General features: G+C 51.6%; 3 protein-coding genes across 13 annotated transcripts in view; 2 read left to right on the top strand and 1 right to left on the bottom strand.

The window, feature by feature from the left end:
* TMEM91 (transmembrane protein 91) overlaps positions 1-9,255 on the top strand; it is a 36,781-nt gene extending 27,526 nt beyond the window's left edge. For 4 of the 8 annotated variants that reach the window (XM_032172832.2, XM_032172831.2, XM_058426281.1 and 1 more), the window contains exons 2-4: positions 2,781-3,019; positions 7,306-7,455; positions 8,249-9,255. In XM_032172832.2, the coding sequence (XP_032028723.1) occupies positions 2,810-3,019; positions 7,306-7,455; positions 8,249-8,407 (519 nt within the window). In that variant the 5' untranslated portion in view covers positions 2,781-2,809 and the 3' untranslated portion in view covers positions 8,408-9,255. Of the gene's footprint in view, positions 1-1,010; positions 1,355-2,780; positions 3,020-7,305; positions 7,456-8,095 lie in introns of those variants that run through there. The other 4 variants (XM_032172830.2, XM_058426282.1, XM_058426284.1 and 1 more) reach the window with 4 other exon arrangements.
* A 1,298-nt stretch (positions 9,256-10,553) lies between these two features.
* Positions 10,554-22,367, bottom strand: EXOSC5 (exosome component 5). Its single transcript, XM_032172828.2, has 6 exons — positions 21,999-22,367; positions 17,686-17,799; positions 16,333-16,454; positions 14,277-14,417; positions 12,042-12,131; positions 10,554-11,254 (listed from the first exon to the last, which is right to left on the bottom strand). Exons 1-6 carry the CDS (start codon positions 22,144-22,146, stop codon positions 11,162-11,164), a joined length of 708 nt encoding a protein of 235 aa, XP_032028719.1. The 5' UTR covers positions 22,147-22,367; the 3' UTR covers positions 10,554-11,161.
* The window catches only part of BCKDHA (branched chain keto acid dehydrogenase E1 subunit alpha), a 30,453-nt gene continuing 24,887 nt past the window's right edge, over positions 22,301-27,866 (top strand). The window contains exon 1 of one of the 4 annotated variants that reach the window (XR_009209275.1): positions 22,301-22,751. Coding sequence is in view for 3 of the 4 variants with exons in the window: in XM_058426279.1 (XP_058282262.1) it covers positions 22,644-22,751 (108 nt within the window). In the remaining variant the exon portion in view is untranslated. The remainder of the gene's footprint in view (positions 22,752-27,866) is intronic. The other 3 variants (XM_058426279.1, XM_058426278.1, XM_032172824.2) reach the window with 3 other exon arrangements.

Below are 27,866 nucleotides of genomic sequence, written 5' to 3'. Positions count from 1 at the left end.
TATAATCCCAGCACTTTGGGAGGCCAAGGTGGGCGGATCACAAGGTTAGGAGTTCAAGACCAGCCTGACCAACATGGTGAAACCGTCCCTCTACTAAAAATACAAAAATTAGCCAGGCGTGGTGGTGGGCGCCTGTAGTCCCAGCCACTCGGGAGGCTGAGGCAGGAGAATGGCTTGAACCCCATAGAGGGAGGTTGCAGTGAGGCGAGATCACACCACTGCACTCCAGCCTGGGGACAGAGCGAGACTCCATCTCAAAAAAAAAAAAAAAAGATAAGAAAAGAAACATACTGCCTTCCAGCCTGGGCAACGGAGCAAGACCCCATCTTTTAAAAAATAAAAAAAAACCTGGCCGGGTGCGGTGGCTCACGCCTGTAATCCTAGCACTTTGGGAGGCTGAGGCGGGCAGATCACCTGAGGTCAGGAGTTCAAGACCAACCTGACCAACATGGCGAAATCTCATCTACTAAAAATACAAAAATTAGCTGGGCGTGGTGGCTTGACCCTGTAATCCCAGCTACTCGGGAGGCTGAAGCAGGAGAATCGCTTGAACCCGGGAAGCGGAGGTTGCGGTGAGCTGAGATCACGCCACTGCACTCTAGCCTGGGCGACAGAGCAAGACTTCGTCTCAAAAACAAAACAAACAAACAAAAAAACCAAAGTAAAATAGCAGCGACAACAACAACAAAAACCCGGAGCTGAGAGGAGGAATGAATGCGATGATGAATGTAAAGCGTTTAACACAGGGCTTGGGTACAGTCTGCCCTCAATGAACCAATGATGTGCCCTTAGGCAATTTACCTAACCTCGGCTTGCCAGTTTCCTCCCGCGTGAAACAGGACAATAAACGATTATGCCTGTTAGGGTTGTGCTGAGGAATACATGTGTATGTAAGTTTATTTGCAAAGCACTTAGAACAGGGTGCACGGTCCTTGTTGCTGTTATTATTATTGGCTATTATTGCGCAAAGGGGAAGGGAGGCGGGGCCAAGCCAGGAAGGCCCTGGAGAATCCGGGGTGCCCCCTCCTCCGGCAGAGCTTGGGCCTGGGCTCACGAGGAAGGGGCTGCAGTTCTCCGAAGATTCCCGCCTGCTCCCAGACCCCTGGGAGTCGTAGGACCCGCTCCTGGACGCTGACGTCGGCTTTCAGGGACCCCTCGCCGGACGCCGCGGAGGGACAGAGCCTGGGAGGCCGTCGCCCCGCCCCGTCCCCGCCCCCGCGCGCAGCGGGCCCGGGGCGCTGAGACCCGCGTAGAGCAAAGAGCTAGGTCCCCGCGCCCCTTGGATCCTCGGTGGCAGGGTCCGGGCAGGTGTCATTGCGGGGGTTCAGGAAGCCCCGGCCTGTGATCGTGAGCGGTGAGTGAGGGGCGTAGGTGGGTGGGGGTCACAGTCGCTCCCATGGGTCCTGGCGTTGGGGATGAGAGGGCAAAGCTTTGGCGAGGAAATCGGCTCAGTCAAGGTTTGGAATGAGCAGGCAGGAGGCTTGGGGACCTTCCAGGGAGATCGTAGGACGAGAATGTTCTTTCTGGTTTTGTTGCGTGTGTACGTGTATGTGTGTGCTGGGGTTGAGGGTGTTTACGGGGCGAGGTGTGCAAAGGATTCTGGAGAGCTGGTGCGTGTGTGGGAGTTGTGTGGAGTCATGGGTGTGTGGGTGGAGTAGGGCAGGGGTGCCTGGGCCTGATGAGCGGGGCAGGCATGCCAGAGGTCATGAGAATAGGAGAGAGTGCTGGGGCGCATGTGTGTGTGTGCACAGGTGTCTGTGGTTTGTGATGCAGTGGGGAGTAGGGTTGTGCATGGAGTCAATTGACATAAATGTGTAAGAAGGTTGGGGGCCTGAAAGGGGTGTTTTCTGGGAGCTGATGTTTTGGGGCAAATATAGAAGGAGTCCTTTGGGAGATGAATGTGTGGAGGTGGAGGATGGGGCTGTGTGGCAGGGGACTTCAGGGGGCAGGTCTAGGAGACAGAGGATGGGGAATGTAGACTAGAGTGAAGTTCCAGGCAGCACTGGGGGTAGGGGATGGGTGTGTGTGTGACTGGGAGGGGTGCATGGGCCTGGATAGGTTGTCACGGGGTATGAACCTGGGATGGATATTGGGGGTGTTCATGGGGCAGGTAAGTGTGTAAGGCATGGTGCAACAGGTGCTGCAACTTATTGGGGTAAGTGTGATGGGTATGTGGCTTTTGCCTGAGAGAAATGCCCAGAATTTGGTCGGGTGCGGTGGCTCACGCCTGTAATCCCAGCACTTTGGGAGGCCAAGGCTGGTGGATCCCTCAGGAGTTCGAGACCAGCCTGGTTAACACAGTGAAACCCTATCTTTACTAAAAATACAAAAAAAAAAAAAAAAAAAAAAAAAAAAATTAGCCGGGCCTGGTGGTGGGCACCTGTAATCCCAGCTACTCGGGAGGCTGAGGCAGAATGGTTTGAACCCAGGAGGTGGAGGCTGCAGTGAGCTGAGATCACACCACTGCACTCTAGCGGATCTGCAGTGGTGGATCTGCCTGGGCAACAGATCAAGACTTTGTCTCAGGAAAAAAAAAAAAAAAAAAAAAAAAAAGAGAGAGAGAGAGAGATGCCCAAAATTGAATGTCCAGACCCCCGAGTTCTCTTTGTAACCTGAGGCCAATCTTTTTTTCTCTCTGGGCCTCAGCTTCCCTATCTGTAAAATGGGTCTGAGGACCACTGCACTAACTAGTCTCTGCCTGAGTCTCTCTAAAGCAAGGGCTCAGAGGTTGAGTGAAGTAAGACTTTGACAACTTGTCTTTTTCTTCCCCCTACCCCTAGGAAACCCCTCCTGGAGTTTCCCCAAAGCCATGGACAGCCCTAGTCTTCGTGAGCTTCAACAACCTCTGCTGGAGGGCACAGAATGTGAGACCCCTGCCCAGAAGCCTGGCAGGCATGAGCTGGCGTCCCCCTTAAGAGAGATAGCCTTTGCTGAGTCCCTGAGGGGTTTGCAGTTCCTGTCACCGCCTCTTCCCTCCGTGAGCGCTGGCCTAGGGGAACCAAGGCCCCCTGATGTTGAGGTAGGAAGAGCAGGCCTTAGTGGAAGGTACGGGAGGGGGCTGGGGTGAGCCCTGCTACGGCCAGCATCTGGCAGGCTGACAGCTGTGCCGATCTGCCTTAGGCCTGGAGTCTCACACTTCCCAGCTGTGTGTGGGCTTCTGAGATTTCCAGTTACAGTTCTTCTTGTTTTATGTCTCTCCTGGTTTCTTTACCTTTTTCTCTCCAGATTTGCCTCTCATCTTTGTTGCCTGGCTTTTGGCTCTGTCTTTCCTCTGATCTCTGACTCCGCTGGTTGGTGTGTTCAGAGTGCATGCACCTCTGGCTTTTGTCCACCCTGCTCTCTCCCTCTGTGTGTGTGTGTGTGTGTGTGTGTGTGAGAGAGAGAGAGAGAGAGAGAGAGAGAGACAGGGTCTCGCTCTGTTGCCCAGGCTGGAGTGCAGTGGGAGCGATCATAGTTTACTGCAACCTTGACCACCCGGGCTTAAGCAATCCTCCCACCTCAGCCTCCTGAGTAGCTGGGACCACAGGCATGTGCCACCATGCCTGGCTAATTTTTTGGTGTTTTTTGTAGAGAAGAGGTTTTGCCACATTGCCCAGGCTGGTCTCAAACTCCTGAGCTCAAGCAATCTGCCTGCCTTGGCCTCCCAAAATGCTGGGATTAAAGGTGTGAGCCACCATGCCCAGCCTTCCTTTTTTTTTTTTTTTTTTTTTAAGTTACTGTCACTTTTTATAATTTCTCATTGCAGGCCAGACACAGTGGCTCACACTGGTAATCCCAGCACTTTGGGAAGGTGAGGCTGGAGGACTGCTTGGGCCCAGGAGTTCTAGGCTAGCCTGGGCAACATAGTGAGACTCCATCTTTATTTTTATTTAATTTTTCATTTTGTCCTCCGAAAATTAGAAAGACCCCGTCTTAAAAAAAAAATTAGCCAGGTGTGGTGGCGTGTTCCTGTAGTCCCAGCTACTCGGGAGGCCGAGGTGGGAGGATCGCTTGAGCCCAGGCTGCAATGAGCTATGATCATACCACCTTACTCCAGCCTGGACAACAGAGAAAGACAGACAGAAAGAAAGAAAGAAAGAGAAAGAGAGGGATGGAGGGAGGGAGGGAGGAAGGAAAGAAAAGAAAGAAAGAGAAAGGAAGGAAGAAGGAATGAAGCAAACAAGGAAAGGAAGGAGGGAAGGAGGGAAAGAAGGGAAGGAAGGAAGGAGAAAGAAGGAAGGAAGGAAGGAGAAAAAAGAAAGGAAGGAAGGCAGGCAGGCAGGCAGGCAACAATCATGATGAACTCTTATGGTTTCTGTTGGTCAGGAATTTGGGACTCAGTTGCATGGTTCTGCCTCTGGATCTTTCATGAGGTTGCATTCAGCTGGTGGGTGGAACTAGAACAGTCAGGGGCTGGCTGGGCACTTTTCTCTCTCTTCATGGTGTCTTAGGGCTTCCTTTTTTTTGTTGTTGAGATGGAGTTTCACCCTTGTTGCCCAGGCTGGAGTACGATGGTGCAATCTCAGTTTACTGCAACCTCCGCCTCCTGAGTTCAAGCGAATTCCCCTGCCTCAGCCTCCTGAGTAGCTGGGATTACAGGCATGTGTCACCATGCCCAGCTAATTTTGTAATTTTAGTAGAGACGGGGTTTCACTATGTTGCTCAGGTTGATCTCAAACTCCTGACCTCAGGTGATCCACCCACTTCAGCCTCCCAAAATGCTGGATTATAGGCGTGAGCCACCGTGCCCAGCCGAGTCTTAGGGCTTCTATATGTGGTCTCTCCATGTGAGCTGCTTTGGGATTCCTTACAGCATAACGGCTTCAGGGCAGTCAGGCAGCTTATGTACCTCCAGCCTACAGCATGAATGTTGCAGCAAAGCAGAAGCTGCCTCATCTTTTCTGATTTCGCTTTGGAAGTCACGTAACATGACTTCCACCACATTCTATTAATTATGAGTGAGTCATGAGCCTGCTCAAATTCAAGGGGAGGGGACACAGAACTCATCCCTTGATGGGAAGGATATCAAAGTCACATGGTAAGAAAAGCATGTGGGGCCGGGCGCTGTGGCTCATGCCTGTAATCCCAGCGCTTTGGAAGGCCAAGACAAGTGAATTGCTTGAGATCAGGAGTTCAAGACCAGCCTGACCAATGTAGGGAAAGCCCATCTCTACTAAAAATACAAAAATTAGGCCAGGCACGGTGGCTCACGCCTGTAATCCCAGCACTTTGGGAGGCTGAAGTGAGTGGATCACGAGGTCAGGAGTTCGAGACCAGCCTGGCCAACATGGTGAAACCCAGTCTCTACTAAAGAAAAAATACAAAAATTAGCCAGGTGTGGTGGTGCACACCTGTAATCCTGGCTATTCGGGAGGCTGAGGCAGGAGAATCACTTAAACCTGGGAGGCGGAGGGTGCAGTGAGCCGAGATCACGCCATTACACTCCAGCCTGGGCAACAGAGTGAAACTCTGTCTCCAAAAAAAAAAAAAAAAAAAAAAATTAGCCGGCTGTGGTAGCGGGTGCCTGTAATCCCAGCTCTTGGGAAGTTGAGACAGGAGAATTGCTTGAACTTGGGAGATGGAGGTTGCAGTGACCCGAGATTGAGCCACTGCCCTCCAGCCTGGGCAACAGAGCGAGATTCTGTCTCCAAAAAAAAAAAAAAAAAAGTTTAAAAATCTAGACTCTACAGTTTTCAGCAGGCAGGTTTGCCCTAATCATTTAGGCCACTGGAGCATTTTATAATCTCCATCTTTTATTTATTTATTTATTAGTGACAGGGTCTTCTTGCTCCATTGCTCAGGCTGGAGGGCAGACATGTGATCATAGCTCAGTGGAGTCTCAAACTTCTGGGCTCAAGCCATCCTCTTGCCTCAGCCTTCCAAAGCAGCTGAGACTACAGGCACAAGACACCATGCCTAATTTTTTTTTTTTTTTTTTGAGATGGAGTCTCACTCTGTCGCCCAGGCTGGAGGGCATTAGCACGATCTTGGCTCACTGCAAGCTCTGCCTCCGGGGTTCATGCCATTCTTCCGCCTCAGCCTCCCGAGTAGCTGGGACTACAGGTGCATGCCACCACACCCGGCTAATTTTGTTTTTGTATTTTTAGTAGAGACCGGGTTTCACCGTGTTAGCCAGGATGGTCTCGATCTCCTGACCTCATGATCTGCCCACCTTGGCATCCCAAAGTGCTGGGATTACAGGCATGAGCCACTGCACCTGGCCCATGCCTAGCTAATTTAAATTTTTTTTTTGTAGAGATGGGGTCTTGCTATATTGCCCAGGCTGGTCTCAAACTCCTGGCTTCAAATGATCCTCCTGCCTTGGCCTCCCTAAGTGTTGGGATGACAGGTGTGAGCCACTGTGCCCGGCCAATAATCTCCATCTTTTTGCAGGTTCCTTGTTTCAGTGGCATTTGTCCCTGTTCAGGGGCTTTTCTTTTTTTGAGATGGAGTCTCACTCTGTTGCCCAGGCTGGAGTGCTGTGGCTTGATCTCGGCTCACTGCAATCTCCGCCTCCTGGGTTCAAGTGATTCTCCTGCCTCAGCCTCCTGAGTAGCTAGGATTACAGGGGCACGCCACCATGCTCGGCTAATTTTTGTATTTTTAGTAGAGATGAGGTTTCACCATGTTGGCCAGGCTGGTCTCCAACTCCCGACCTCAGGTGATCCACCCACCTCAGTCTCCCAAAGTGCTGGGATTACAGGCGTGAGCCACCACACCTGGCCATTCAGGGGCTTTTCACTCAGAGATTGTAAGCAATTGTAGCGTCCATGATTGGATCCGTGAACCCCTTGAAAATGAACTGAAAGCTCTGGGTGTGGGTGGGGCTCTTCTCTGGAGACCTGGTCCACAGCTTCCCTTCAAAGGGCTCCAGGATACAAATGTCAAAAGCCCATCTCTGGCCAGGCATGGTGGCTCATGCCTGTAATCCCAGCACTTTGGGAGGCTGAGACGGGTGGATCACCTGAGGTCAGGAGTTCAAGACCATCCTGGCCAACATGGTGAAACCCCGTCTCTACTAAAAATACAAAATTAGTCAGGTGTGATGGCTTGTGCCTGTAATCCCAGCTACTCAGGAAGCTGAGGCAGGAGAATCATTTGAACTCGGGAGGCAGTGAGCCGAGACTGTGCCATTGTACTCCAGCCTGGGTGACAAAGCGAAACTCCGTCTCAAACACCGAAAGCCCATCTCTGAACATTTTTTTCTCTTTGTATCTCTGGGGAAGCCCTGGGGGCAGGTATAGGCCTTTGAGGGCTATGGAGAGCAGAGCAATGGGGCAGGAAAGGTGGATGGAGATGCCCACCTGGGCACTTTCCTGTCCATAGGACATGTCATCCAGCGACAGTGACTCAGACTGGGATGGCGGCAGCCGTCTTTCACCATTTCTACCCCACGACCACCTCGGCTTGGCTGTCTTCTCCATGCTGTGTTGTTTCTGGCCCGTGGGCATCGCTGCCTTCTGTCTAGCCCAGAAGGTCAGTCTGTGTGTGGGACTTGGAGGGGACTGGGTATAAAAGAGAAAAATGCACCACAAAAACAAAGAGCCATATACCTGAGGTGGGAAGGTGGAAGGCAGCCGAGTGTTAGTTAAGAACCTGAACTCAAATCCCGAGTCTGCCACTCTCTGCAAGATTTTTTTTTGAGTCTCACTTTGTTGCCCAGCCTGGAGTGCAGTGGTACAATCTCGGCTCACTGCAACCTCCACCTCTTGGGTTCAAGTGATTCTCCTGCCTCAGCCTCCTGCGTAGCTGGGATTACAGGCGCGCACTACCATGCCCGGCTAATTTTTGAATTTTTAGTAAAGATGGGGTTTCACCGCGTTGGCCACACTGGTCTCGAACTCCTGACCTCAAGTGATCCTCCCACCTTGGCCTCCCAAAGTGCTGGGATTACAGGCATGAGCCACGGTGCCCAGCTCTCTGCAAGATTTTGGGCAAGTCACTTAACTTCCCTGTGCTTCACTTTCCTCATCTGTAAAGTGGGAATAATTGCTACCTCTGGGTCAATGTGAGAATCAAATGAGTTAGAATAGTGGCATATACCATTTTAATGTTTTTTTTTTAAATTTTATTTTATTATTTTTTTACCATTTTAATGTTTTTATTAATCACTCAGCATCCCCAGTGCCTGACCTATAGTAGGTGCTACGTATCTGCTTTTGGAATACATGCATGAATGAATGAATGAGTATGTTGGGTGGGGGAGGGACCGGAGAAGGGTCTGGGACTGAGGGGATGCCTGGGTCACTGCTGCCCACTGCCTCTACAGACCAACAAGGCTTGGGCCAAGGGGGACATCCAAGGGGCAGGGGCCGCCTCCCGCCGTGCCTTCCTGCTGGGGGTCCTCGCCGTCGGGCTGGGCGTGTGCACGTATGCGGCTGCCCTGGTGACCCTGGCCGCCTACCTTGCCTCCCGAGACCCGCCCTAGTTGCCCCTACAGCCCTCACTGTGAACCCTGAGGCCGGCAGCCCAGCAAATCTGTGGGCAGAGAGTGGAGAATCTTGGTGGATGAGGCTGCGGCGGCAGCAGGAGCATCTAGAAACGGGAGTGAGCTGGACTGGAACCCCTCCCCTTCCTGGCCACCGCTCTTCGGGCGGCAGCAACGTGAGATTAAACACCAGACACCCTTGCAGCCAAACCAGAGTCTGTTCGCGTCTGTGGGAGGATGGAAGGGGGTGGGGGTGCTTGAGACCAACAGGGGACTGCCTGGTCAGGGTGATGGGCTGTGGTGGGCATCCCCAGGGTGCTTGCTCCCTAAGACCTGAGCTGGAAAATGGGGAAGAGGATTTTTTTTTTTTTTTTTTTGAGAGATGGTCTCCCTGTTGCCCAGGCTGGAGTGCTGTGGCACAACCATGGCTCTCTGTAGCCTTAACTCCTGGGCTCAAGCAATTGTCCTGATTAAGCCCAGGAGCCTCCCAAGTAGCCGGGACTATGGGCACCTGCCACCACACCCAGCCAATTAAAAAATTTTTTTTGTAAAGACAAGGTATTGCTATATTGCTCAGGCTGGTCTGAAACTCCTGGGCTCAACTGATCTTCCCGCCTCGGCCTCCCAAAGAGCTGAGATTACAGGCATGAGCGACCATGCCTAGCGGTTTCTAAACAGGAGGATGTTCTCATCCCAATATTGGTGGTTAGCAGAGAACTGGAGAGAGCTGAGTTCCAAGTCCTTACTCCCCTACTTGTTAGCTGTGTAAGCTTGGCCCAGGTGACTTCTCACTTTTTCTGCTCTGCAAAATGGGACTTTCTGCACACCTCAGGCTGTAGTGAGGATTAAATGCATCATATGTGGAAATGACTGTCTGCTGTTGCTGTCTCCCTCTGAGCTTTTTTTTTTTCTTTTCTTTTTTTTGAGACAGGATCTCCCTCTGTCACGCAGACTGGAGTGCAGTGGCCTGATCTTGGCTCACTGCAGCCTCGACCTTCCAGGCTCAAGTGATCCTCCCACCTCAGCCTCCCAAGGAGCTGGGATCACAGGCGTGTGCCACAATGCCTGGCTAATTTTTCGTATTTTTTTTTTTTTTTTTGAGATGGAGTCTTGCTCTGTCGCCAGGCTGGAGTGCAATGGCGCGATCTCAACTCACTGCAGCCTCCGCCTTCCGGGTTCAAGAGATTCTCCTGCCTCAGCGTCCTGAGTAGCTGGGATTTCAGGGGCACAGTACCGTGCCTGGCTGATTTTTGTATTTTTAGTAGAGACGAGTTTTCACCATGTTGGTCAGGTTAGTCTTGAACTCCTGACCTCAGGTGATCCACCCACCTCAGCCTCCCAAAGTGCTGGGATTACAGGCGTGAGCCACTGAGCCTGGCCTTTATTGCTTGATAATATCTAGCCCCTCTTAGTGTGCTCAGTGAGCACTTCCTATGTGCCTCTGCTAAGTGCCTGTGGTAGATGTGTTTTCCCTGTCCAGGTGCCAACACCTCCATGTTTCCTTAAGGATGTATCCCTTTCCCTATCGCAGGCCATTTGGTTTGGATGGGACTGCCTCCAACTCCAGGCGGGGTTTTGCCCCATCTCTACTAAAAATACAAAAATTAGGCTGGGCACAGTGGCTCAAGTCTGGAATTCCAGCACTTTGGGTGGCCAAGGCAGGCGAATCACCTGAGGTCAGGATTTCGAGACCAGCCTGGCTAACATGGTGAAACCGCGTCTCTACTAAAAATATAAAAATTAGGCCAGGTGCAGTGGCTCACGCCTGTAATCCCAGCATTTTGGGAGGCAGAGGTGGGCGGATCACCTGAGGTCAGGAGTTAGAGACCAGCCTGACCAACATGGAGAAACCCCATCTCTACTAAAAATACAAAAATTAGCTGGGTGTGGTGGCATGCACCCGTAGTCCCAGCTACTCAGGAGGCTGAGGCAGGAGAATGACTTGAACCCGGGAGGCGGAGGTTGCAGTGAGCCGAGATCACCCCACTGCACTCCAGCCTGGGCAACAGAGCGAGATTCTGTCTCAAAACAAAACAAAACAAAAATAGAAAACAAAACAAGACAGGGACTATAACAACAGCCCCATCTCACAGGGTTGGTGGGTGGGCGTTCAGATTCCTCCCCATGGCCTACGAGGCCCCACCTGCATGCTTGCCCGTTCCCCCCAGCCCCATCTGCTTTCCTGCTCTTGCTCGCTGGCTCTGGCCACCCTGTTCACCAAGCTGGTCCCCAGCCCCTGGGGGCTCCTTCCCCACGTTATCCAAGAGCTCACTCCCTTTCCTCCTTCAGGGTCCCCTCTGAGGTACCCTGCTCTGTGAAGGCACTGATGCCTGATGTACTGAATTTGCCCTCCGTAAAGGGACTCTCCCAAACTCCTGTTCCCTGCTTTTTACTTTTTCATAGATTTACTACCATCTGACAAATTCCAGTTTACCTCCCTGTTCCTCTGGGATCTCACTAGCAGGGCCTGCACACGATGGGTGCTCAACAGACATTTGTTAAAGTGAATTTATTGACTCATCCATTCCATAAATGTGAGCTCCTTTGAATGTTATCCTTGCTGGGGGGATCTGTGCCCCCAGGCCTGGGGGCTGTCACAGGCCAAGGCCTCCCCACAGGAGCCCTCTGGTTACAGAGCTGCAGGCTCACAGGAGCCCATGGGACAGAGAGGCAAGGCTGGGCTGCTGGTTTGCTTCAGGCTGTAGGGGGTGAGTGGGTGGAGGCAATGGGAGCGGCTCCTTGCCCCAGCTTGCCTCAGCTCTTGGAGTAACGCCTCTGCAGCGATTCCCGGTAGAAGCGGAAGACGTGTTGCGAAGCGGCCTGGGCCGCAGCCAGGCACTGCTGGAGCTGCGGGGGAGAGACCGGTTGGTGCTGGGGGCCGAGCCCTTCACGCACACACGACTTGGCTGACCCAGGAGGTTCTGCTGACCCCACCTGACTCCCTTAAGCTCCCATCACTCCCCTGCCCCCAAGTGAGGCAGGTGGTGAGGGATTATTTCCCATTTCATGAGCTGTTTCTTAGGGATCAGGAGAAATAAAAAGAGGGAGAAGGACTTCAGGATCAGATTCTGACAGCAACAGGACTCAGACCTATCAGGCATCCTCACACCTTGGAGGGGGCCCCAGCTGTGCAGAGCTACGAACTGGAGAGTGCGCAGAATAGGAGTGGTCTGGGGATTTTACAGCCACGGGCCCCTTCAGGCCACATAATCTAAGAGCCACGGAATCAAGAGACTCCCAGTCTTCACTGCCATGTATTCCTAGATTCATGAGGTCCAGGTTGGACATGCTTTTGCAGACAGTCATGCCCAAGAGTTTCCAGGCTCTGTCCCTTAGCCTGAGACCTGGAATTCGCATGGCTCACCACTCTGAGCTAGGAGCTGGGGGACCATCACATGCCCTCTTCTGACTTCAAACTGAGCTCATCCTCTTTTTGCCTGTGTTATAAATTGGGCTTCCCTTAAACATTTCTGCAAAGGTTTCTGGGTCCACAAAGTTTGAAAACTCCCTTTTTACAAGAAGAAATGTAAGAGGCTCTCCTGAAGCCTCTCAGAATCCAGGGCAGAGTTGGGACAAGACCGTATGTCAGTGGGAAGGAAGGTTCTGGTTTTTCCCCTCATCCCCATGCTGGTACCTCAGCGTCCGAGTAGAGCCCCTTGGTGCTGGACATCAGCAGCTTCCGTTCCACGCTGTCCAGGGCAAAGGTCAGGACTGCCCGGGCCTCCTAGGGACAAGGTAGAAGGCGGTGGAGGACCTAGGACCTTCCCCTTAGATAAAATCTCAGCCAGTCCTTTGGCCAGGCACAGTGGCTCATGACTGTAATCTCACCACTTTGGGAGGCCAAGGCAGGGCACTGCTTGAGGCCAGAAATTCAAGACCAGTCTGGGCAACAGAGGGAGACCCCATCTCTCTCTAAAAAAAAGTAGCTGGGTGTGGGGGTGCATGTCTGAGTTCCCAGCTACTCAGGAGGCAGAGGTGGGAGGACTGCTTGAGCCCAGGAGTTTGAAGCTGCAGTGAGCTGTGATCGTACTACACTCCAGCATGGGTGACAGTGAGACCCTGTCTCAACGCTCCCCTTCCCACCACACACTTGCAGCCAGTCCCACTGAGAGGACTCCGGACCCTTGGCCTCCAGGCCTCTCCCTTTCCATAGCCAGGCACTCACCTATCAAGCATCAAGCACAGCCATTTTTTGTCTACGCCACCCCTTCCCTACTTCCCCGGGTATAGCCCTCTGCCTTTCCTTTGTAGAACTGTACTCCATGCCCCTTATTCCAACCACGCGGTTCTGACAGGGGCTTCCAAGCTCAGTATTCCTGCCCCAAGGGGCTAGCCATAGTGCCACTCACTTATCTGGTACCTCTTGGCCTCCCAGTCACCCGTCCATGCTCTGTCCCACAGGGGCTGGAAGCCAGCAAGCTGTATTTCCCAGACTGCCTTACCAGCTAGATTCCAGCAGTAATGAGGTGGGAGAATGGAAGAAAAGCAGCACCCTGGTCCTCACGGACAATGGCAGGTGCTGATGGCTGTGGCTGTGTGACAGCCATGGAGGTGGACCTCAGTGGCCAGGGCAGAAGCAGGACATGCTATGTGCATCCAGAACCAATTGAGATAATGTCTCCAACACGACAGAACAGGAGCTGGCTCACAGGTTCAGCCCAGGTCTGGGAGGGGTTTCTCATCTCTGGGTGTCACTCCTGCTTCCTTTTTCCTCCTCTAGCTCCTCCAACACTGTTGTTACAAAGTCCCTGCATTTAACTCCCTCCATCTGAAACCCTCCAAGTGGTTTCCATCTTCTTGACTGGAGGGGACCATTATAGCACTGGGCAGAAAACTCAGAATAACCTGAGCTTAGGACACTGCACCTGAACTGACGAGGAAAGCTCTCTTCTCTTGTTTGCTCTTGAGCCTCTTAGGATGGAAATGGAGCTTAAGGGGTCAGTCCCAGCCTCAGGAAAGATGCTGGCCAGAGAGAATGAAGCTGATGTGCAGAGAAAGGCAGGGACGAGAAGTGAAGAAAGGACATCCTTGATGGTGTTTAAAGTCCCGGTTTTTATTTTATTTTTTTGAGATAGAGTTTCACTCTTTCACCCAGGCTGGAGTTAAGTGGTGCGATCTCAGCTCACTGTAACCTCCACCCCCCGGGTTTAAGTGATTCTCCTGCCTCAGCCTCCCAAGTAGCTGAGATTACAGATGTGTGCCACCATGCCTAGCTAACCTTTGTATTTTTAGTAGAGACAGGGTTTTGCCATGTTGGCCAGGCTGGTCTCAAACTCCCAGCCTCAGGTGATCTGCCTGCCTCAGACTCCCAAAGTGCTGGCATTACAGGTGTGAGCCACCACACCTGGCCATACATTTCCTTTCTAGTTTATTTATTTATATTTTTTGAGATGGAGTTTCACTCTTGTTGCCCGGGCTGGAGTGCAATGGCGTGATCTCGGCTCACCACAACCTCTGCCTCCCGGGTTCAAGCGATTCTCCTGCCTCAGCCTCCTGAGTAGCTGGGATTACAGGCGTGCGCCACCACACCTGGCTAATTTTGTATTTTTAGTAGAGACGGGGTTTCTCCATGTTGGTCAGACTGATCTCGAACTCCCGACCTCAGCTGATCCACCCACCTCAGCCTCCCAAAGTGCTGGGATTACAGGCGTGAGACACCGCTCCCGGCCCCACATTTCCTTTCTAATTAAGCAAGTTTGAGTTGGGTTTCTAGCACTTGCTGCTAAATGAACCATGATGATTAGAGCAGCCCTTGTTAAGTGGGATTGAGGTGGCATGAGCCAACTGTCTGTAGAGAAGCGAGGCCTGGAGGAAGGGACAGGGAGCTGTCTGGCCTCTGCCCTTCAGCCACCCTGGTCTTCACACCTACCTTTTCTTGCTTGGATGTAGGATCCAGCACAAGGGTCCCATCAGAGTCCAGGGCACAGGTGACCCCACAGAAGAGAGCCCGCATGGGCACACCTGCATCCACCAGTGCCATGCAGGCGGCATTCAGACAACAGGCCAGGAGCTGAGCACCACAGGAAATGGTTAAGTTTCTTTTTCTTTTTTTTTTTTTTGGAGACAGAGTTAAGCTCTTGTTGCCCAGGCTGGAGTGCAATGGCATGATCTCAGCTCACTGCAACCTCCACCTCCCGGGTTCAAGCGAGTCTCCTGCCTCAGCCTCCTGAGTAGCTGGGATTACAGGCACCCACAACCACACCTGGCTAATCTTTGTATTTTTAGTAGAGACGGGGTTTCACCATGTTGGCCAGGCTGGTCTCAAACTCCTGACCTCAGGTGATCCACCTGCCTCAGCCTCCCAAAGTGCTGGGATTACAGGCGTGAGCCACCACACCCAGCCTAAGAAGTTTCTACTGCAGGCTTGGCCAGCAGAGCAGATCCATGCCTCCCTCCACCAGGCTGATGCCTATGGCAGACATCACTAATTGGTCACAGAAGGGCAGCATGGCAGAGTGGTTAAAAGTGGTCCGGGGATCAAGTAGCCCTCGGTTCCAGACCTAGCTTTGCTCTCTGAGCTGTGTGACCTTGAACAAGTGACTTACTCCTTGAGTCTCAATCTCCTCATCTGTCAGACGGGGAATATAATAATATTCAATAGGTATGTACTGAAGTACATACCACATGTTGGTTGGTAAATAGGGTCAGAGAGGGGAAGAAACCTTCCAAAGTCACGAGGGGGAGGCATTGGCAAAGCCAGGCCCGAAACTTGGGTAGCAGCCACTCCCCAGTGACAGAGCTGGCAGGGCAATGGAGGAAGAGCCATCTCGCTGCTGCCTGCAGGAAGCTCACAGTGGAAAGAGAACACAGGTTGGGAGTCAGCTGGCTCTGCCTCAGTTTCCTAATGTGTTTCTTCTCCAGGCCTAGCAGCCAGACAAAGACCACAGCTTTAGTCAACCAGTTCCAGCTCTGCTGCTGATCCTCCACCACTTCCTCTGGGCTTCACTTTCCACTTCTGTAAAATGGGGTCACAATACCTTGTCTCTCTGCCCATCCATAAAATGTCTGTCCAGTTCAGGGCCACATTCCAGTAAAGCCTTCTACAGTGTCTAATTCTGGTCCTCAACCTCAACCTCCCGCACCTCAGACATGGAGATCTTACAAGGCCACGCTCCTGACTCAGCTGCTGTCTGCTCAGGGCGCCCCCAGCACTGAGGGCCTGAAATCCACTGAGGTGCCGAGTAGAAGTGATTGCCAGCCAGGCACAGCTCACGCCTGTAACCCCAGCACTTTGGGAGGCCAAAGTGGGCTGATCACTCGAGGTCAGGAGTTCGAGACCAGCCTGGCCAACACGGCAAAGCCCCGTCTCTACTAAAAATACAAAAATTAGCCTGGCGTGGTGGCGGGCACCTGTAATTCTACCTGTAATTCAGGAGGCTAAAGCCCAGGAGGTAGAGGTTGCAGTAAGTTGACATTGCACCACTGCACTCCAGCCTGGGTGACAGAATGAGAGCCTGTCTCAAAAACAAACAAAGAAAAAAACCAAAAAAACAAAAGAAGTGATTGGCACAGGCTCTGGAGTCAGACTGGCCTGGGCTTGAGTCCTGCCTGTGTTGCCTTCCAGCTGTGTGACCTTGGGCAAGCCCCTTCCCCTCTCTGGCCCTCAGTTTTGTCATTTGAAACATGCGAACATAAGAACACTCATCTGCCAGGGTCCTTGGGCTCTAGAACTAGATGGTCTGGGTCTAAGTCTTGGCTCTGCCACTTCCACGGGGATCATAAGGGCATGAATTAATGTGCATAAGGCACACAGAACAGTGCCTGGCACATAAGTAAGCACCCAGGCTGTTTGCTCTCCTTCTTCAGTGAGCTGGTACCTGTCAAGTATTTGAAGGCTTTCTGGCTAGCAGTGAGGGTATATGTAGCCACCAGAAGGGAAGCAATCAGGAGACTTCCTGGAGGAGGAGGCCTGGGAGAAAGGATACAGAGCCGGCATCGCTGACAACCTGCAGCACCACAGTGATGGAGGTGCGGGGGTGCAATGTGCCCAGCACCACCGCCTCGCACGTGTTCCTGATCAGCCGCTCCCGGCTCTTCTCTGCAACACCTGGGGAAATTGAAGAGAGGTTCTCAGGGTCTTCCCCTTCATTTGATTCACCTTCCTCCATACGCCTCACCCAAACCCCCAGAAAGGGCTCACGGTCTCAGCCTGGGATGGTGCAGGTACCTGCAGGGATGATGGAAGATTCCAGTGGGAAGAAGGCAAGGCCTGACTGCCATCCACTGACCCCTGCTACCTCCAGCATCCACCAAGGGAACCATCCAAGGGAAGAAGACCTGGGAGTTCCATGTCTGTGCTGCTACCCATGCCCACTCCCACCCTAGCAGGCCCAGCCAGTGGGGACTGAGGGATATGAGGGTAAAAGGGTGGAAAAACAGGTTAATGGGCCAGGCACAATGGCTCACGCCTGTAATCCCAACACTTTGGGAGGCTGAGGCGGGTGGATCACTTGAGGTCAGGAGTTTGACACCAGCCTGGCCAACATGGTGAAACACTGTCTCTACTAAAAATACAAAAATTAGCTGGGCGTGATGGCTCACGCCTGTAATTCCAGCTACTCGGGAGGTTGAGACAGGAGAACTGCTTGAACCTGGGAGGCAGAGGTTGCAGTGAGCTGAGATCAAGCCACTGCACTCCAACCTGGGCAACAGAGTGAGACTCTGTCTTAAAAATATAAAATTAAATTAAAAAAAAAAAAAAAAGGCTGAGCGCAGTGGCTCACGCCTGTAATCCCAGCACTTTGGGAGGTCGAGGTGGGTGGATCACGAGGTCAGAAGATCAAGACCATCCTGGCCAACATGGTGAAACCCCATCTCTACTAAAAAAATACAAAAAATTAGTGGGCATGGTGGCACATGCCTATAATCCCAGCGACTTGGGAGGCTGAGGCAGGGGAATTGCTTGAATCTGGGAGGCAGAGGTTGCAGTGAGCCGAGATCACGCCACTGCACTCCAGCCTGGGTGACAGAGCGAGACACCGTCTCAAAATAAATAAATAAATAAATAAAAATAAATAAAAACAGGTTAATGGAATGAATGAGAGTGGAGGCAGAGAGAAGGAGAAAAGAGGGAGGGAGAAATTAGAGGCAGAGAGAGAAGCAACAGAAGATGAGTTATTAATTAGAGGCAGAGAGTTAAAGACAGAAACAGCTGAGTGGAGACCAAAGTGGGGAGTGGAGACTCGGGGCAGCTGGTAGGGAGGAGCTCGGGGGGGGGGGGGGGGGGGGTGGTTTTGACAAACTGGGCACTATGCAGAGGTTCAGCAGGGCCCAATTACCAGGCAGCCTGATCTTCGGCCTCAGGATCACTTCGAGTGTGGCCTTGTTGAAAATCTCTTTGCTGACCTTCACCTCGGCCGGCCCGTACACACCCGCCAGGACAGAGGTGTCACCTGAGGAGACAGCAGGGGGGGCCTCACTCACAGCTTCCCTGCTCCTGGGGCCCCATTCGTGGCACTGAGCCTGATGGCCAGGGCTCCCCATGTCACCCCCGCCATTTGTTGGCACTGATTCGAGCACTCACTTCATTTCTCTCATTTGTAAAATGGGGAAAATAGCAGTCCCTCCCCACTAGCGTCTTGTGAGGATCAAAGGACACGATTCACAGAAAACACTTAGAACACTGCCGGGCTCACACTGAACGCGCAACAGACTTTAGCTGTATTAGTAACATTCGTCCATTCAGGCATTCAGGCAGGGTCTCACTCTCATTGCCCAGGCTGGAGTGCAGTGGTGCCATCACGGCTCATTGCAGCCTCGACCTTCTGGGCTCAAGTGATCCTCCCACCTCAGCCTCCCAAGTAGCTGGAACTACAGGCACGTGCCACCATGCCTGGCTAATTTTTGTATTTTTAGTAGAGAGGGGATTTTGCCATGTTGCTCAGGCTGGTTTTGAACTCCCGGGCAACTGTAATCCCAAGGTGCTAGGATTACAGATGTGAGCCATTAGTAACTTTTTTTTTTTTTTAATGAGATGGAGTCTCGCTCTGTCGCCCAGGCTAGAGTGCAGTGGTGTAATCGCGGCTCACCGCAACCTCTGCCTCCCGGGTTCAAGCGGTTCTCCTGCCTCAGCCTACTGAGTAGCTGGGATTACAGGCACGCGCCACCACGCCCGGCTAATTTTTTTATTTTTAGTAAAGACTGGGTTTCACCACGTTGGTCAGGTTGGTCTCAAACTCCTGACCTTGTGATCTGCCCGCCTCCCAAAGCGCTGGGATTACAGGCTTGAGCCACCGTGCCCAGCTGGTATTAGTAACTTTTAACAGGAAGTTCTTCCTGAAAGCTAACCATCCTCCCTCTTACTGCAGCTGCTCTCAACTTCTCTTTCCAAAGCTTCCCCAGCCCAGCTCTTCCTTTAGGCACTGGCCCCCAGATTCTGCACCAGTCTGGACACCTGAGAAAGGGATAATATCTGGAATGAATCCTGATTCCTTATTTCCCCAGAAGCTATGAACGGGGTACAGGAGGTAAAACCTAAGAAATAAACAGCCTGGCTTCTAGTACTGTCTGCTATAATCCCAGCACTTTGGGAGGCGGGTGGATCACCTGAGGTCAGGAGTTTGAGACAATCCTGGCGAACATGGTGAAACCCGGTCTCTACTAAAAATACAAAAATTAGCTGGGCATGGTGGTGGGTGCCTGTAATCTCAGCTACTCGGGAGGCCGACGTAGGAGAATTGCTGGAACCGGGGAGGCGGAGGTTGCAGTGAGCCGAGATCGCACCATTGCACTCCAGCCTGGACAATAACAACGAGACTTCACCTCAAAAAAAAAAAAAAAAAAAAAAAAAAATTTTAGGCCAGGCATGATGGCTCACACCTGTAATCCCAGCACTCTGGAGGCCCAGGTGGGAGGACTGCTTGAGGCCAGGAGTTTGAGACCAGCCTGAGCAACATAGCAAGACTCCTGTCTCTATTTTCTTTTTTGAGACAGAGTTTCCCTCTATCACCCAGGAGGCTGGAGTGCAGTGGCGCAATCTGCGTTCACTGCAACCTCCGCCTCCCAGGCTCAAGTGATTCTTGCACCTCAACCTCCAGAGTAGCTGAGATTACAGGCGCGTGCCACCACATCCGACTAATTTTTGTATTTTTAGTAGAGACAGGTTTTCACCATGTTGGCCAATCTGGTCTCAGAACTCCTGACCTCAACCGAGCGAGGTGGCTCACGTCTGTAATCCCAGCACTCTGGGAGGCCGAGGCGGGTGGATCACAAGGTCAGGAGTTCAAGATCAGCCTGGCCAACATGGTGAAACCCCGTCTCTACTAAAAACTACAAAAATTAGCCGGGCGTGGTGGCATGCACCTGTGGTCCCAGCTACTCAGGAGGCTGAGGCAGAAGAATCGCTTGAACCCAGGAGGTGGAGGTTGCAGTGAGCCACGTTCGCTCACTGCACTCCAGCCTGGGCGACAGGGTAAGACTCCATCTCAAAACAAAAACAAAAACAAAAACAAACAAACAAAAAAAACTCCTGACCTCAGGTGATCTGCCCGCCTCCGCCTCCCAAAGTGCTGGGATTACCGGTGTGAGCAACTGCGCCCGGCCCCTTCTTAATTCTTAGGTTCTAAGAAACTTTAGGTATCTCAATTCAGCATAAGCGCTAAGCCTGAGGGAGGGCCCGGGAAGGTCCTTGGTTAAGGCCATATTTTCTGGGAAGCCCAATTTGCCCTTACACGGAAGGTATTCTTAGTTCCAGGAGAAACTGCCCTGAGGACTGGAGAAGTTACCAAAATAGAACTTGCCTCTGGCTCCAGATGAACTGCCTGTGTTTTGCCTGAGCACAAGAGTCTCTCCCCTCTCACCTTCTTGAAGACGTGGCTCCAGCAATTCTCTCCCCTGTTGACCCCACAACAATCTACAACTCCTGCCCCACTTATCTGATCCTCTTAACAGCAAAACTCCTGAACAGCTGCCTCTTCTTCCTTTTGTGACCCCACCACTCCATTGCGGCAGCTCAACATCATCACCACTGACCTCCAAATGATCAACCCTCCCATGACCCGGCTGTCAGTAAGGCTGAAAGCTGGTCAGCCCTCACATCTCAGACGTGCTCTTCTCTTGGCCCCAGGCCACCACCATCTCCTGGTTTCCCCCTAACTCTCTGGGCGTTCCTTCTGAGTCTCCTTTGCTAGCTTGTCACATGTCTCTGACTGCTCAAGTTGGAAGGCCTAGGGCTTGGTCCTGGGACCTCTTCTCTTTTCCATCTACACTCACTTCGTTCAGTCAATAGCCTGAAATACCATCTATATAGCCAGAGAGTTCCAAATTGCCTATGTCCAGCTTGGGTCTCTCTTCTGATTTCCAGACTTGTACAGATCTGGGCAGAAATCTTAGTTATAGCCTGACTCTTTTTTCTCGCACTCAAACCAAACTATACGTAAGTTTTGTCCGTATTACTTTCAAACTACATCCGGAATCCCATCACCTCCACTACTCCTGCTCTGGCAGGAGCCACCATCACCTCCCTGTTTTCCCCCATACTCCCCACAATCAACACAGCAGCCAAATTTTGTTAAAATGTATTGGGGCTGGGCGTGGTGGTTCATACCTATATGAGCACTTTGGGAGGAGGAATGCTTGAGCCCAGGAGTTCAAGACCAACCTGGGCGACATCGTGAGACCCTGTCTCAATTTTTTTTTTTTTTTGAGACAGAGTCTTGCTTTGTCGCTCACGCTGGAGTACAATGGCATGATCTCCACTCACTGCAACTTCTGCCTCCTGGGTTCAAGCGATTGTCCTGCCTCAGCCTCCCGAGTAGCTGGGATTACAAGCGCCCGCCACCATGCCTGGCTAATTTTTGTATTTTTAGTAGAGACGGGGTTTCGCCACGTTGGCCAGGCTGGTCCCGAACTCCTGACCTCAGGTGATCCACAGGCCTTGGCCTCCCAAAGTGTGGAGATTACAGGCGTGAACCACCGCCCCCGGCCTCCCGTCTCAAACGTTAAAGAGAAATATTCTTGGAGTTAATCTAGTTCTGAGAGTTATTTAGCTAGGAAAAGGGGATATTTGCCCTTTAGGTAAGACTTGCCCTAATCTTAGGGATATTTACTCCTGTGGAGAGATGCAGTGAGGTAGCGGTGGGGATGTATTTCTCAACCCAGGGCAGTGACATTATCTTCAATTTGAGGAGTATTTACGTGGGTGAAAGATCCGCCACAGTCCAGAGTATGCAAGTAGACAGGTTTGCTTCAGTCTGGGATGCAAGGACCTAGAGGGGGCTGTGTGTGTGTGTGTGTGTGTGTGTGTGTGTGCGCGCGCGCGCGGGGGTGGGGTGGGGTGGAGGAGGAATCTAGTTAAGGGGGATATTTACCCTGGTGAGGTGATTTTCCCTATTCTGAAATATCAATTCTTGGGCGGACAGTCTGCCCCTCCTCTCATTCTCAGATATTTACAAAGATGGAGCTATGTTCTCCTTTCTAGTCGTGAGGGAGAGATATGTGTATCCCTGCGCATTTAGTAGTATTCAATCGGACAAGAAATCATGCATCAACGCAGGAGTGACATTTACCAGCAGGTATCGTGGGGAGGTGGGCACTTGGTTGCAGAGTACACGGTAGTCCCTCTCCAAAAGAAAGACCTGGGTGAAGTTCTTACCTTGCAGGAAGGAAGCAGAGCCATCTGGCCGCGACAGCAGGTTCTGTTCGCAGGCAAAGTGCCGGAGGCTGCAGCCAGGACCCCGAGGGCTGGACCCTGTTCCAGTTTCAGCGCGGATTTTGGTGGCAGTATGCATCTCCTCCTCCATTGCGCCGAGCCCACGTGCGGCTGCAATTGTCACTTCCGCCCGGCAGCGCGCGCTGCAAACAGGCCGCGTAACCAGTGCGCACGCGCCGGGCTGGGCCGTCCTCCTGGGCGTCCGCACGTGGCTTAGCGTTTACCAACAATCTGGCTCCGCCCAGTCCTACCTCCTAACTCTGGCAACGCCATTGGACAGTTGGGAACAGAAGGCAGGCCTTGGCATTGACCTGTTTTACTCTGGGCCCCAGGGCCCTAAATCCCTGAGGCCCTGGTCAGGTTGCCCTCTTCTTTGCCTGTTAAAGGAGTAACTACAGTGAGGCGATTGGAGAAAATTTTGGGTAGATAGATTTTCTTCTCCAAATCTCTGTGCATTCTATCTACCATAGAACGGGAAAACGGTGGTTTTCTTGTCAGATGGTGCTGGAGTTTGCGTCAGGCACATAAAGGGGCAGCCCCGAATCTAGCGTACGTGAGTGCCGGACCGCTGAGTGGTTGTTAGCCAAGATGGCGGTAGCGATCGTTGCAGCGAGGGTCTGGCGGCCAAACCGTGGCCTGAGCCAGGCTGCCCTCCTGCTGCTGCGGCGGCCTGGGGCTCGAGGACTGGCTAGATCTGTGAGTACCTGGGCCCCAGGTGGTTTTCCCAAAGGGGATTAGGGATGTAAAGGCTATCTCCAGAGTGTGGGATCCCTGAAGGATATAAAGGAAGGGCTGTCACAGAAGGGACAAAGAGTGGGAGACCCCTTGGAGAAGACACCGAAGGGAAGATCTGCCACTTCCTTAGGGGAGGAAAAGAACTTCCACTTCTTTAGGAGAGGAAAAAACCCGTTTGCAACTTCTTTGTGGGCCTTGAGGGAGGGAGACGACTTGAAGAGAGGGGTGGGGGTTCCTTATTAGCTGCCACTGGTATTCAGGGGAGGCTCCTTGGAGGGACAGGGGAAGACCGCAAGACCTTCTCCCTCAGGGTTTGGAGAATGAAACCGACTTTGTAAGGGAGGGACTTTCTTCTGGACAAAGATCTCTCTTCAAGAAGAAAAAAGAAGAGAACTGGTCCCTGTCCCAGGCTGCATAGGGCCTTGTATTTCTTTGCTCCTTTTGCTACAATTCTGATTTTAAAATGAATTGTGTAAAAAATTTGTTTGATTCCTGTGTCTCTTGATCGAATATCAAGACAGGGAATTCGTGTGTTCTGGACACTGTACAGAGGAGACGATTAATATTTGTTGAATTAATGAGGGGAAAAAACGAGGGAGAGAGGTACAGACGGCACTTTGCCCACATTTCTTAGAAACACTTGAGAAGGCTTCGTTTCTTGTCAAAAGGGTCACAATCCCTTCAGGTGGATGCTGCTAAGGGCAAGATTACACTGCAAAAAACCTAGGTGGAAGCCTATCTTTAGACGGGGAGAGGCAATGGGTTGCAGAAGAGCTTTGAACTACAGTTGACAGATAGGAGAGTAGTGGTTACATGGGTGGATTCATGTCCTTGCTCTGCCAGTTTCCACTTGTGTAGCCTGGGGCAACGGACTGCACCTCTCTGGATCTATGGACTTAATTTCCCTCTCTAAAATATTAACAGTGGCCCCCTCATAGGGGTGTGAAAAATTAATACGTAAAATGCTAAGGACTGCACCTGGCACATCCTGAGGGCAATAGGAATGTTGGTCATTGTTGATAGTGAGGGTGGAGGGAAGGGACAGAAACTAACCTTGGAGATGGGGAGAAGAAAGGGGTGACCTTGGGAAGGCCTGGATTGGTGAGGCCCTGGGAAAAAAAATCTCAAGAGATCTTGTGAGGCTGAGTCTGATCCTCTGATCCCCAATCCATAAGGAAGGGAAGATGGAATCTGTAGAAAAAAGCTCTGGGTAGGGGAACAAACGGGAGGAGGGTGAAGAGGATGGGCCAGGAGTAGGACATAGTAGGTATCTAGGAACGGAGTCACTTGAAACAGGTAAATGCAGAAGGGCTGCAGGAGCAAGCTGTGGGTAGGGCAGTCTCTTGCCTTTGGGCTGGAGACCTTTTCACTTTTTTTTTGAGCAGTTCATATCCTCCACAGCTGATCTCAGTCCCGGGAGCCCATTGGCTGGGCAAGTGGGGCGGGAGGTGGGCAGGACTAGGGCAGGCTAGGGAAGGGTCATTTATGGCTGATTAAATCTTTCTCTCCTGTCTCAATCTCCTGATTACCTTTCCTCTTGCTTCCCCTACTTCATTTTTGGTGGAGAGTGGGGAGGGAAGAAGTCCCTACTTTTTATTTATTTATGTATGTTTACATTTGTATTATCTTAGAGTTATTGTCTTTTCCCCTTTATTTCTCCCACCTGTTCTTTCTCTCTTCTTCTTTCTTTCCTCTCTTTCTCCTTTCCTCTCCTCTTCCCCTCCCCTCTCCTTTTTCTTTTCTTTTTCCCTTTCCTTTCCATTCCTCTTTTCTTTCTTTCTGTACCTCTCTTTCCTTTTTCTTTTTTTTTTTTTTTTTGAGACAGAGTTTCACTCTCTCGCCCAGGCTGGAGTGCAGTGGCATGATCTTGACTTACTGCAATCTCTGCCTGACGGGTTCAAGCAATTCTCCTGCCTCAGCCTCCCTAGTAGCTGGGATTACAGGCATGCACTATCACGCCTGGCTAATTTTTGTATTTTTGGTAGGGATGAGGTTTCATCATGTTGTCCAGGCTGGTCTCGAACTTCTGGCCTCAAGTTCCACATGTCTTGGCCTCCAAAAGCATAAGCCACTGCGCCCACCCTTTCTTTTTTTTTTTTTTTGAGACGGAGTCTCGCTCTGTCACCCAGGCTGGAGTGCAGTGGCGCGATTTCGGCTCACTGCAAGCTCCGCCTCCTGGGTTCACGCCATTCTCCTGCCTCAGCCTCTCCGAGTAGCTGGGACTACAGGCGCCCGCCACCACGCCCGGCTAATTTTTTTTGTATTTTTAGTAGAGACGGGGTTTCACCGTGGTCTCGATCTCCTGACCTCGTGATTCGCCCGCCTCGGCCTCCCAAAGTGCTGGGATTACAAGCGTGAGCCACCGCGCCCAGCCCACCTTTTCTTTTTTTGAGACAAGGTCTCACTCTGTCGCCCAGGCTGGAGTGAGTGCAGTGGTGTGATCGTGGCTCACTGCAGCTTCAACCTCCTGGGCTCAAGCAATCCTCCCACCTCTGCCTCCTAAGTAGCTGGGACCACAGGCACGTGCTACCACGCCTGGCTAATTTTTAATTTTTTTTTTTTTTTTTTTTGAGATGGAGTCTTGCTCTGTCGCCCAAGCTGGAGTACAGTGGCACAATCTCGGCTCACTACAACCTCCACTTCCCAGGTTCAATTGATTCCCAGGTTCAAGTGATTCTTCTGCCTCAGCCTCCCGAGTAGCTGGGACTACTGGCGTGCACCACCATACCCAGTTAATTTTTGTATTTTTAGTAGAGATGGGGTTTCACCATGTTGACCAGGCTGGTCTTGAACTCCTGACCTAAGGTGATCTGCCTGCCTCGGCCTCCCAAAGTGCTGGGATTACAGGCATGAGCTGCCGCGCCTGGCTGTGCCTGGCTAATTTTTAAATATTTGTAGAGATGCGGTTTTGCCATGTTGTCCAGGCTGGTCTTGAACTCCTGGACTCAAATGATCTTCCTGCCTCAGCCTCCCAAAGTGCAGGATAACAAGCATGAGCCACCTTGCCTGGCCATATTATTAAATTATCATGAGTTTAAGTTTAAGTAGCCACAAGTAGGCTGGGTGCGGTGGCTCACGCCTGTAATCCCAGCATTTTGAGAGGCCAAGGTGGGCGGGTCGCCTGAGGCCAGGAGTTCGAGACCAGCCTGGCTAACATGGTGAAACCCTGTCTCTACTAAAAATACAAAAAAATTAGCTGGGCGTGATGGCGTGTTCCTGTAATCCCAGCTACTTGGGAGGCTGAGGCAGAAGAATCGCTTGAACCTGGGAGGCGGAGATTGCAGTGAGCCAAGATCGTGCCACTATACCCCAGCCTAGGTGACAGAGCAGCCCTCTGTCTCAAAAATAAGATAGCCACAAGTGGTTGGTGGCCTCCATATTAGATGGTGCAGGGTTTTTGTTTTGTTTTGTTTTTTGTTATTTGTTTTTTCGAGACGGAATTTTGCTCTTATTGCCTAGGCTGGAGTGCAATGGCACGATCTTGGCTCACCACAACCTCCTCTTCCTGGGTTCAAGTGATTCTCCTGCCTCAGCCTCCCAAGTAGCTAGGATTACAGGCATGCACCACCATGAGACAGGGTTTCTCCATGTTGGTCAGGCTGGTCTCGAACTCCTGACCTCAGGTGATCCACCCACCTTGGCCTCCCAGAGTGCTGGGATTACAGGTGTGAACCACCACTCCTGGCTAAGATGATGCAGTTTTATCCAGGTGGAGATGAAGAAATAGGGGAAGGTTGAGAGGCTGTATAGTTGTAGACAGATTGGATTACTGGGTTCACTGGGGAAGGTCAGATTAGAAGGAGTGGGGTGCTTTACTTGTCCCTGACTTCTTGCCCCTCCTCTGCCTGCTCCTTCATTGAATACCCTGCTGCCCTGCAGATGTGTTTGCCTGATTTTCACCTCCCTTCCTGTCTCTGTTATCATAGCAGATGTTTTAGTGCTCAGGGAAAGGAGGAGGAAGGAAACTCAGATTGTCAAGGAATCGTGAGTCAGTTTCTCAGCCACTACCCCAGGCCTGGGCTTGGCTAAGTCATTTTACCTCTCTGACCCTAGCTAGTGAGGTGAATAGAGTCCCTACCCTGTTGGAAGTCAGGAAGCCCCTGGAGCTTGGTCTGTGCTAATTATCAGTGACTATTTCTGTGACCCAGCTCTTCAGGGGCAGCCTGTCTGGGGGTTCCAGTGCCCTGTGCAGTATCTCCAAGTGGTAGGTACTCAGCGTATGTATTAGTCCGTTTTCAGGCTGCTAATAAAAACACACCCAAGACTGGTAATTTGTAAAGAAAAAGAGGCTTAATGGACTCACAGTTCCACATGGCTGGGGAGGCCTCACAAACGTGGCGGAAGGCGAATGAGGAGCATCTTACATGGTGACAGGCAGACAGAGTGCTTGCAGGGGAACTCCCCTTTATGAAACCATCAGATCTCGAGACTTATTCAGTATAATGAGAACAGCACGTGAAAGATCCACCCCCATGATTCAATTACCTCCCACTGGCTCCCTCCCACAACATGTGGGAATTATGGGAGCTACAATTCAAGATGAGATTTGAGTGGGGACAGAGCCAAACCATATCAGTGTGTATTGTGGGATGAATGGAGATGGTCATTACAGTCTTCTAAGTGTATGGGTCCATCTGTTACTTGCTAGTGTGTTAAGAAACCTGGCCTCCTTTTTCACATCTTGAGGCACTGAATGGTTTACGATGCCAACTCTAATTTTGTGTTATATTTAATACACCAATAGTGCAAGGCCTTTATTGGTAGTGCTCTCCTATTATAGGTGGAGAGACTGAGGCTCAGAGAGGTGAGGTCTGAACTTGGAGCTCTGGACTCCAAAGCCTAGTTTCTTTTCATGGTACCAGGCTGCCAGGAGGAGAAAGGATGGAGCTTAGATTCAAGTCTTGCAACATTCTTCTTAGTCCAGTATTGGCTTATTTTATTTTATATTTTTTTGAGACGGAGTCTTGCTCTGTTACCCAGGCTGGAGTGCAGTGGCGTGATTTCTGCTCACTGCAACCTCTGCCTCCTGGGTTAAGCAATTGTCCTGCCTCAGCCTCTCGAGTAGCTGGGACTACT

This window comes from Hylobates moloch, unplaced genomic scaffold (assembly GCF_009828535.3).
Source record: "Hylobates moloch isolate HMO894 unplaced genomic scaffold, HMol_V3 SCAFFOLD_13, whole genome shotgun sequence".
NCBI lineage: Eukaryota > Metazoa > Chordata > Mammalia > Primates > Hylobatidae > Hylobates > Hylobates moloch.
The sequence above is the reverse complement of the archived record's forward strand: the minus strand, read 5'-3'. Positions and strand labels throughout refer to the sequence as shown.

Coding starts and splice junctions, on each gene's coding strand:
- EXOSC5 (XM_032172828.2), bottom strand. CDS start 22,146: ATGGAGGAGGAGATGCATACTGCCACCAAAATCCGCGCTGAAACTGGA. Junction 17,800..21,998: donor CTCTGCTTCCTTCCTGCAAG/GTAAGAACTTCA, acceptor CTGTCTCCTCAG/GTGACACCTCTGTCCTGGCG. Junction 11,255..12,041: donor GGCTCTACTCGGACGCTGAG/GTACCAGCATGG, acceptor TCTCCCCCGCAG/CTCCAGCAGTGCCTGGCTGC.